The sequence below is a fragment of the Medicago sativa genome, chromosome 7, assembly GCF_051527215.1.
Source record: "Medicago sativa cultivar Bolivia chromosome 7, Bolivia_mono, whole genome shotgun sequence".
NCBI lineage: Eukaryota > Viridiplantae > Streptophyta > Magnoliopsida > Fabales > Fabaceae > Medicago > Medicago sativa.
The window spans coordinates 87,474,875-87,486,037 of record NC_140755.1 but is presented as its reverse complement, the minus strand read 5'-3'; the positions used below and the strand labels follow the sequence as shown (position 1 = coordinate 87,486,037).

The following is an 11,163-nucleotide window of genomic DNA, read 5'->3' as shown; positions in this document are numbered from 1 at the left end:
TTTGTTAAAACAACAGTTATAAACAAGTGATGTAGAAAGTTGAGAGACCATGGCACTAGGTAATGGATGGCAGTGTTAAAATTATGACTAAATTTTTTTCTTTTCAACGTTTACACTTTCTTCAATTGAGTTTCTCTAAACAAATTGGGAGAGTACTAAATGGTAAGGTTGGATGGTGGTTGATGTAGACAACTTTGATCATTTCCGCAAGAGACAACAGATACATTTTTCAGGCCTTGTGAAATACCTCAACTATTTTTATTGGAACAAAATACTGTAATTTGAAGCAGAAAATTGAGCGAAAAACACGCTATACCAACACAAAATGAGAAGATACAACAAAACAATACACATCACGTTTACAAATAAACACCATACGACAACAAAAAAAACCTGCATAAGCATGCCTTAGGAGCATTATAAACTCAGCAAAATTTTGCAGTAAATGCAAATGCTCAAGCTAAATCTGAACCAAACCAAAGGACCACAAAATTCATATGCACCAAACTACGCTTCGAATCCAAACGCAAACTAGAAAAGAGATCCATCCAACATCAACAATAAACCTTGATATACTATTTTGCCAAGATCCTAACCAACGATCATACTGCAGATTTTAATTCGACACCCAAATAAAAAACAGGATAAGACATCTCCAGGTGGTAAATATTGCAGAAATCTTAACAGATTCAGACTCCAGCAATCACTTTTGTTTTTAACACAGCAGCATGTCTATATTTTGTTGTTATATAGTGCTCATAAAATAGTGGAAACACTTCAAATTTGATCAAGATATTAGAGAAACTCAATAAATCAACTGACATGACAACATCGTCTGCCAAGGACACACAATGAAGTCCAGTAAAAGAAGGTAGAAAATGAAATAAAAGTTTGGTTTGGATATAAATATTTTAAATAAAAAAAATAAGGTAAACTTTTTGCTCCAGGAAGATAAATACATACATAATTAAAATATAAAAAGAAATTATTGATATACTCTTCAGACTAAAATTCTTGAGCTAAACATATTCACTTCATCCTGTCCAACCAAATCCATATATTCCAAACAACAAGACAAACTTAAAAATAATAATAAGAGAACAGGTATAACAAATAATCTAATCCAAGCGCAGACTAAAAAACACAAATAGAGTTTGATATTACTAAACCAAATCGGCAGTCTGGCTGCTTACAAAAGCAATAGTTCTCACAGAACACTGAAATTAAAGCATAAACACGAAAAAGAAAAAGCCCTGCCACCAACGAACTAGAACCCAGTTCTGGGAACAAAATCTGCGAGATGACGGTGCAGATTTGACACTTAATCTGAAAAGCAAGTTAACTAAACAAGAAACAGTAGTGCTACGAAGAACAGACCATTTACTATAATCAAGAGGATAGACTTCCCTAGATAGAACTTCCTGCATGGTTCACTTCTTCTTCAATGCTGACTTAGTCGGCTTAATTCCGGGATCCTTCTTCTCCGCAGCCTTGATGACACCAACAGCCACAGTTTGACGCATGTCCCTGACAGCGAAACGACCAAGTGGAGGATATTCAGAGAAAGTCTCAACCACCATGGGCTTGGTGGGAATCATCTTAATAATACCAGCATCACCATTCTTCAGGAATTTGGGCTCCTTCTCAATCTCCTTTCCAGAACGCCTGTCAATCTTGGTAACAAGCTCGGCAAATTTGACAGCAATGTGGGAGGTGTGGCAGTCAAGAACAGGGGCATAACCATTTCCAATCTGGCCAGGGTGATTCATGATGATCACTTGAGATGTAAAGTTAGCGGCCTCCTTGGCTGGGTCATCCTTGGAGTTTGAGGCAACATAACCACGCTTGAGATCCTTAACGGCAACATTCTTAACATTAAATCCCACATTGTCGCCAGGAAGGGCCTCCGTGAGAGCTTCATGATGCATCTCCACAGACTTGACTTCAGTTGTCAGTCCACTTGGGGCAAAAGTCACCACCATTGCAGGTTTCAAGACACCAGTCTCAACACGTCCCACAGGCACAGTTCCAATTCCTCCAATCTTGTAGACATCCTGAAGTGGTAGTCGCAGGGGCTTGTCTGATGGCCTCTTAGGCTCGTTAATTTGATCAAGGGCCTCAAGAAGGGTTGGACCCTTGTACCAGTCAAGATTTGTGGAGCGCTCGATCATGTTATCTCCCTCAAAACCAGAGATGGGAACAAATGGAATTTTGTCTGGGTTATAGCCAACCTTCTTCAAATAGGATGAAACTTCCTTCACAATTTCATCATACCTACCCTTGGAGTACTTGGGTGTAGTGGCATCCATCTGTTCAAGATATCAAAAAATAATTAATACTTGCATAAACTAATTTAAAAAATAAACACAAATGCATCTTCTTCAAGGGGGGGTGGAAAATATCAAATACGTACCTTGTTACAGCAGCAGATCATTTGCTTCACACCAAGTGTGAAAGCAAGGAGAGCATGTTCACGGGTCTGACCGTCCTTGGAAATACCGGCTTCAAAACCACCGGTAGTGGAATCAATGATAAGAACAGCACAATCAGCTTGGGATGTCCCAGTGATCATGTTCTTAATGAAATCCCTGTGTCCAGGGGCATCGATGACAGTGCAGTAATACTTGGTTGTCTCAAATTTCCACAAAGCAATGTCGATGGTAATACCTCTTTCACGTTCAGCCTTGAGCTTGTCAAGCACCCAAGCATACTTGAATGAACGCTTGTTCATCTCAGCAGCTTCTTTCTCAAACCTCTCAATGACACGCTTGTCAATACCTCCAAGCTTGTAGATCAAGTGACCGGTGGTAGTTGACTTCCCAGAGTCGACATGGCCAATGACAACGATGTTAATGTGAACCTTTTCCTTACCCATTTTTTGTCCTTAAAAGCACAAAAATAAAAATATCTGCCAATTCAACAAAGAAAACAACACTTAAGCGGGTTGGAAACCAAAATAAAAAATGATATGAATTGATTTGCCCTCACGCAGGATCGAACTACGGACCTTCAGTTTACAAGACTGACGCTCTACCACTGAGCTATAAGGGCAACTTGTGAATGAATACAAAAAATAATTCAAAAATACTATATTATAATAAAAAACACACACAAAAAAAAATTAAATACACAATCCAAGTCAATAATTAAAAATGTAATACAAGTATCCAACAATAAATTAATATAAGTATACCATATACTTCCAAAGAAATAGTAAAAAAAAAAAAAAACTTAATCATATAATCGCATGTTCATGTCTATTACATGCATGCATCAAGTATGAAAATACAAAACCCACAAAGAATTCACAATAAGCTAATAAAACCACCGATTCATAAACAAAATAACGATTATCACACCATATGTTTTCAGAATTGCGATTAAACATGCACATAAGTTCGATGAATGAACTGATTATTATGTAATCACAGATATAAACCTAAATTACACGAATAAACTATGAATGAATCGATGATGATAAGAATAAAAACGAAAAGGAAGTGTTAGTTGGTTACCTTGTGAAGGAGAAAGCTGCGGGTGAAACCTAGTCGCAAGGAAGAGATCAGGAAGTATGAATGAGAGTTGAGAGCAACGAGCAGTAGGGCTTATAAATAAGGGTTTATAGGGTTTAAATGGACTTCTAGTGGACGGTGGGATTGATTCTGAATCGGTTGATTTTGGGTCGGATAATGAGTTTAGAAAAAGAAAAAAAAATTGTATTTTTAAGATTGTGTCCAAAAATAATATACAATGTTAAATATTTTTTAAATTTATTTCACACAATAATTTTATTCAATTTTTTTTGAGAGGTTTAATTTTAGTTTCTAGTTATATTAACTTTTTATAAAACAAAAATAGTATTTTTGGCCCTTTTTTTTGTGGTGGCCGATGTTCGAACCCGAACCTTACATATATTATGCATTGTCTATACCAACCGAGTTAAGCTCACGAAAACCTTTTATTTATTCTTTTAAAAGTAAAATAAAAAACTAATTTCTTTTGTTGCTAGAGAAAAAATAAATAAAGAAAGAAGTACAACAAAACAATTGGGTTAAAATACAAGTTGTCTTTGAGCAACAAGAGGCCATTAAGAGAGTCACAACGTCTAAAATCTTTCATCTCGAGCAATTAAACACATCATCTTTTGCGATAAAATCATCACGTATATTTTTGTTTCTCTGAAACATGACGAACCTGAGCAATATAATCCATCTTCATCAAATGTGAAATCAAGTGCAACGTCGGAGCATGGTTTTGGAAACTTTGCATATTGACATGGTGCAGAGCTCTGAGAATCCGTCTCACAAAGAACATTCTTATATCCCAAGTCCCAGGCAAAAGTGAAACCTTTTTAGACCACTAAATATCTTAGTTCATCTAATATGGACCAATCTCTCACAATTATGTGATTTTCACTATAATTCTTAGAGAATGTTCTCTAATCAACACTATTACCTTTGGTAATTATTACCTTACTTTGTATGTTGGCTTATGCTTGATGAAAACTCGGTTATACTAATTCAAGTGAGGTCTCTTGGCTTCAAAATATTGAAGCCTCCTGTAATTTTGGGCACGTTCTAAGATAGTAAAGTATGTTTATAACTTCCTATACCTTAGCTTAGCACATCATTCTCTTGTGAAGTAAGAGATTAGAATGTTTCAAATATTAGATAGATTTATGCATCTTCATTCTTTATAGGCAAAAGTGTCTATTGGATGTGAATGAGTGCGCACAAGTCAAGTCATTTTGATGGTCCACTTTTCAAGCCTTTGTCTCTTTTTTGGAGACCTTTTAGAAGTTGTTCCAAACCTTCTAATTTTCTTTTTCTTCATATGCGGGATAATATTTTGTTAATCTTATTCAAAAAAAATTATCAAATAATTGACTTGTGTTTCTCGTTGACTCATTTTAAATTTAGAATTTTACTAGCACAAGTAGATGCAACACTTCTCTTACTTTCATGTCAGCATCCAAATTAGGAACACTACAATGTCCTCTTGAAAGATTGGTATAGTGAATATGATATTCCTTTTAAACTTCTTTCAATAAATATGTTCTTTAATGTTATTGTTATCTACTAGAATACTTTGAAAATGTAATGAACATGCTCTTCATAAGAATGTTCATCCTTAGTTTAGGACTATTGAAAAACATTTTATGTCTTTTATATAAGTTCTTTCAAGAATTTGTTAGGAATCATTCTTAAATCTGTCTAAAATACGTACACGCAAATACTGAAGTTAGAAAACAAAATGAGATCAACGTCGATTTATTCTAATAAGAACGTTTGTTATTCTTCAAAAAATAGAGACGTTTGTTGTCTTTGAAAAAACATGAATTTAGAGATTTTGTCTCGACAAGTACTACCGGATTATTTGTGTACTGGTAAAGAAAAAGATCATTTGTATCTTTTCCTAACTTGTGTGAACAAACTGCTGTCAACTGTGTTGTGCAGCAGCAGAAGTATGGCACAAAATGCCTCTAAAAATAACATGGTGCAAAAATATACACAATAAAAGCATGAGAATTTCAGTTGTTGTATATATTGATTGGTGGGGGAGTTGTCAAATTTACACACTCCAAGTCTGTAGCGGACTAATAATAGTTTACAACTTCAAACAAGCACCAAACTCTTGGCAATAAAATAAGAGTATATATCATTTGAGAAAGCAGCTGACAATTGCATGCACTAGTTGGTCAATGAACACTGTCAGGTGGAAACCCTAGGTTGCTTGCATCCATGTTCTGGTATTAGGTTACCAGCTGCAGCTCTTTTTGGTTTCAACTGCAATGAAAAATGGACATATGCAGCAGTTGAGTTAGGCCACTATATGGTGATGGATGAGTATTGCACATTCATGTGCATACCTACCTTACATGTGCTAAAACAAACTTTCAAAACTAACCTTTTCCCGAGCATTCTGATAAATATGTCTTAGGAGAATATTTTTTGCTTCAGTGTTTATCACTGTCAAAAGAATTTTCCACAGGTTAGCAAACCCTCAATCATAAAATCCCAAATAAATCAAAAGAATAAGGTTGTCAGAAAATATGCAGCATACAGCTTCATAAAGAAGAAAAACTGCAACCACAGTTAATATGGTACGTTTGGTTTGTGGAAACTTTCTGTTTTCAATTCTTTTCTTCCAGATAGTGATATAGGGAAAAAGAATAATCCAGAGGAAAGATACAATTTTTCAAATAGATTATCAATCAACTAATAGCAGAACATTACAACAGAAGTAGAAGAAAGCTCTTGTCACTACCTTGATCAGGTGGTGGAAGGGTTCTGTCGTGAGTAGGATGGTAAGTTGTTATTGTCATTTTCTGCATGAAAATAGAAACTTCATTTCAACAAAGCAAATGAAATGTATGATTAGGTAATCCATAAAATGTTTCGGAACAAAAAGAGTAACAAGTTGAATAAGAAAAAACGGCTGAACCCGAAAACACTTATTTTAAAATAGTGAATTTCACTTTACAAACGAGTCAGAAACAACACACACACGACACACCACGCTCCCGAAATTGGTATGCTCCTCACTTGGTGAGAAAGAAGGCAAGGAAAAATGTGATCCATTCAGAATGTTGCACTTCAAGATCGAACCTTTTATATTTAAGCTTCTTAGACAAATACAGTAGACTAGAGCATCTTCCCCATCAATAATTTTGTTAACATAAACGCAAGGATCACTTATACATTCTGTGAACATAGTTTATATCCTTCAGTAGAGGTATATAATGAATCCAAAGACCTTGATTTGCAACAGCTAACGGTTCATTATACGGATAATAATGTCATTTGCTAGTAATATGTTAAACAAATCTATAGAAAGTTTCAAAATAGTCATCAGATTGTAAAATCTGAAAATAACTAATTTTATGGCAAGGCATCATTGGAAACTGATATATGTGTGTGCGTGTGTGTATGTGTGGCCGAAAGCCGGCGAGATATTTTATTATTGATAAAAAAGACAAATAAGTATAATTATAGGTTTTTCAACAAATTAGAAAGAAAAAAAGTAAAACTCTCTTGTTACTGAAAATTTATCTAAGCTACAATGTGGAAAAGAAAGCCAAATTTTACAGTATCAATTTTAGAATGAAATGAGAAGTAACTAAGGAAGAAAAAAAAAAGAATATCATGCCATGTTTGAAAAGTTTTAAACTTTCAATTCCTTTACGCTTATTTTGACAAACAGTTAAGTTATTCCAATGAAAAGGATATCTTCTAAAAGACAATGCTGCATATAACAATAGTGCTGACCTCAAATTACACCACCACATCGTTATTCTATTATGAGCTATGGTCATCCAAGTAACTTGGAAAAACAATCAACATGTCACGAGATACTCCTCCATGTGATAAAACAAAACAAACTTAAATTCCTTACTCTCTTTACCTAATTGGCAGAGTATTTCTTCAATTTTTAAGTTTATACTTTGCAAGTTTGCAGAGAAGTATTGCTGGGATAAGAGAAGCTGTATGACAAGTCTCTTTATGTGTATGTATTGCTTGGATAAGCACATAGTACATTTTAACCTGTGTTTGGTTCCATGTTTGTACCTACCAGAATCAAATTTGACAATAAATTTTTATGTTTGACTTATAGCTTTAAAATCGAATCCAGCCCCAAAATCAATCTACCTAAAAGCTAATATTTCTAGTTACTGCGGTAAGATAAAATAAATTGTCAATTTTTTTGACAAATAAATCCATGCAAAAGCAATTCTGATCCAAAACATCAATTGATAAAAATCCATTTTTTAATTTTACCTTGAATTCACTTCCAAACAAAGTGAATTTTATAAAATCAATTTAGTCAAAGTCAATTTTTGTCACCATAGAACCAAACACACCCTTAGTAAAGGTACATCAGCTCCAAGTTCTTATACTCTTGCTAACTTAATGCTACCTCTTAAGTCTTAACACTGACTATAACTCTTAGGGCGTGTTTGGATGGAGGGTTTAGGAGGGGAAGGGAGGGGAGGATTTACTTTTTATTTTTAAATTACGAACACTATAATATATTTTTAAAAAAATTGAAATAACATGATAAATGATCATATAATACTTCAATCACACTTAATTTATTTTTAAAAAACATTTTACATTGTCTTTAAATTAAAAATGAAAAATAAGCCCTCCCCTCCCTTCTCCTTCCTTCCCCTCCTAAACCCTCAATCCAACACATTCTTAACAAACTAAAAGAATGTCCGACCTTGTTGGTAGCATGACCCGAGTTGTTTGATAGCGGTGACCTGATAGAAGGTAGCCTACCTGACGGATTTTTCAATAGGCTGTGATAACATATTAAAATTTTGAATTGGTCCTAATTAAACCTTACAAGACCGGCTTATAAGGAGAGGATCGCATGGACCCATGTTCAGACCTTATCTCATTTACCGTGGGACTCTTAATAGGGTAGCATTGGCAGTATAAAAACACAGGATCATACACAATCAGAATAAAACAATATAAATTAAATTTGCATAGTTGAATAAGCTCTACCAAGATTATCAAATAACTATATTTTGATAAAATTAAAGGAAAATAACAATAACTTACAGAAGAACTGGAAGGATCTGAAGGTCGAATCTGACTGAAATTATGAGGGTTATAAGATGGCAAATTACCAAGTACAGAATCCATGAATTGCTACCTATTTGCACCAAGTTTCAAAGGCACAAAACAAATCAAAATTGTGAGAAAAAAAAATTGAAAAATCATGAACATGAACAAGTGTTAGATAATATTACCCTTGTGGAGTAACTATCAATTAGTTATTGAGATCTCTATGGAACGCTGTCCTCTTCAACATGAGAAAAAAGATGAAAAGTTTTGCTCTCTCGGCCAGCTATGTAGTTACAATCATTTTTACCAAAAGGATGGTGATTATTCATACTGCTGCTGTTACCGCGGGTAAACAAGGATTACTCTCCAATCAATAATCTACTTATCGGGTGTTCACGAATCCGGTCACCAAAACCAGCTCAACTCGTTTAAGTTCGGGTCCAAACTGTCTCAGTTAGATTTTTTTTTTTTTTAGGGAAAATTGTCTCAGTTAGATGAAAAGTAGTTTGCCTAGTAATAATAAGTTCATGATTTCAAACTTTTGAATTCAACGTGTGTAAAAGAAATTGTAATTTTTTTATAATATAGTTTAACATTTTTATATGTTAATTATGAAAGGTTTTAGGTAAATTCAAGTGTTAATATTTTAAATACTAAAATTTAGTATAAATGTTAGAATTTTTATGAAATATAATCAGGTTAGGTCGATCTAGCTTGACATGAAAAATACGTATTTTTTATCCAACCCAAGACAGCTAAGTTTAATCGGATCGGATAACAGGTTTGGTTAAAATCGACCCAACATGTGAACACCTCTAGATTAATTTGATTGTTTCACATATGTCAATGTGTAATTTTTTTTTTGACAGAAATGTCAATGTGTAATTTTAACAATTGACATCTTTAACTATCTATTATAAAAAAATTATAATTTTTTTTTGATATTTTGATAATATTTATGAAGACAAATTTGACATCTTATATGCTACTCTTTGTCTTTATATATCACTAGAAAAATATAGTCAAAATATGTTATGTGAATTAGTGTACATAATCAAACTAGATCACTCGTTATGGGACAGATGAAGTGTTAGCTTACTAGTTTCACTTTGACTTAGCCTCTCCAACATTTTAGTAATACCCTAACACAAAACAAACAACATTTATACATGTTTACTTCAGTTTACGAAGATAATATTTCATATTTACTAATTTTTATTTCTTCAATGATAATATATGAATTTTTAACTTCTCATTTGTAGTATAGCCAAACTATGGTAGTTAACTCGTTTTGGACATTTTTTTCACCAAAAACTGAAATAAATCAAATCACTACACCTCTAACTATAAGTATGTCATTCAAGTATAACAAGTTATCTTATAGTCTAGAGTAAGTTATATTTCTCTCTTCATAAACTTTATTTTTAGGGGTTATCTTTTCGGAAATTTGAATTAAACTCTCCTATTTTTTATATTAAAATATATATTCATATCCCTTGAGAAAAAAATCTATAGCAAATTATATTTTCAGAGATGTTTGAATTACAATTACATCTTTTGATAATTAAATAAGTACTATACTTTAATTCATTTCAAGAAACAATAATTCATTTCTTTATAATTTTGAAGATACTTTTTGTTTTTGGGGAGTTTTTTTGAAGATATGCAGTGGTAGTAGTAATTTTTTGAGGAAACAGTAGTAGTAGTAGTAATAAAATGATTACTTTCAAGATATTTAATTGATTATGTGTTTTTTTTTCTCACATGTTCCTTCTGTGAAACTAATATAATCTGAGGCATAGTTTCTAAAAATTGTTATATCTTCTGATTGGGTTCAATTTTTTTTGAGGGAATGATTGGGTTCAATTTTTAATTCGTTACATTATAGATATTTTTTATCGGTTGATTTATGCGTTTTGATCATATGTTTCTTAGAATACACGAGACCGGATGTGTAGAATCTGCTACAAGTCTACACCAAGAGAAAGATTAGTCTCTATCACGCTGTCGGGAGTAGGCTTAAGGAAAAGGATTGCACCTTGGGTGCTCTCTAGTCTACAAAAATCATGCTAGCATGAAAACAAGATGGAGTATAATGTATATCTTCTCACGTCTTGTTTTGTCATCACTCTTACATTTTTTTCTTTACGTTTTTATTACATTATCCAACTAATATTGGATCGCTAGAAACACGTGGATCTCATTGTAAGCAAACTAGAGTTCTTATATCAATTTTAAAATACATATTAAATACGTCAATAATTAATTTAAAAAGTAAAATTTTATTAATAATATTGGGCCGATGGAGTACATAATAAGGAGTCAAAGTCATTTAAGAAGTCGAAAAAAGCTTAACTGAGATGTTGTTCGGATAAACGCCTTAATTTATTATAGTTTTTGCATAAACAATTATGCATAAGTTACTTTTATAACAATATAAATGAAATTGTTTTTGTATAATTGTTTATATACATACACACATAAACAGTTATACAAAGATATTTTAAATATAGAGAAGTGGAGAGTCCGGGTTCAAACCCTGATCCATATTATTGTTCTTGCAGTTACCAACTGAGTTGTACTTACA

The 11,163-nt window shown here is 33.0% G+C and overlaps 2 protein-coding genes and 1 non-coding gene across 3 annotated transcripts; all 3 read right to left on the bottom strand.

Moving 5' to 3' along the window:
• Window positions 1-1,135: 1,135 nt before the first annotated feature.
• Window positions 1,136-3,713, bottom strand: LOC146909777 (elongation factor 1-alpha-like). Its single transcript, XM_085724982.1, has 3 exons — window positions 3,516-3,713; window positions 2,414-2,908; window positions 1,136-2,309 (listed from the first exon to the last, which is right to left on the bottom strand). The coding sequence occupies exons 2-3, from the start codon at window positions 2,873-2,875 to the stop codon at window positions 1,431-1,433; spliced, it is 1,341 nt and encodes a 446-aa protein (XP_085581108.1). The 5' UTR covers window positions 2,876-2,908; window positions 3,516-3,713; the 3' UTR covers window positions 1,136-1,430.
• Window positions 2,980-3,051, bottom strand: TRNAT-UGU (transfer RNA threonine (anticodon UGU)). Its single transcript has one exon. It is a non-coding gene; the product is annotated as a tRNA-Thr (tRNA).
• A 1,809-nt stretch (window positions 3,714-5,522) lies between the features above and the next one.
• LOC146909776 (DET1 complexing ubiquitin ligase) lies at window positions 5,523-9,032 on the bottom strand. Its single transcript, XM_085725962.1, has 5 exons — window positions 8,762-9,032; window positions 8,571-8,664; window positions 6,268-6,328; window positions 5,908-5,969; window positions 5,523-5,786 (listed from the first exon to the last, which is right to left on the bottom strand). Exons 2-5 carry the CDS (start codon window positions 8,652-8,654, stop codon window positions 5,712-5,714), a joined length of 282 nt encoding a protein of 93 aa, XP_085582088.1. The 5' UTR covers window positions 8,655-8,664; window positions 8,762-9,032; the 3' UTR covers window positions 5,523-5,711.
• Between the last annotated feature and the right edge of the window lie 2,131 nt (window positions 9,033-11,163).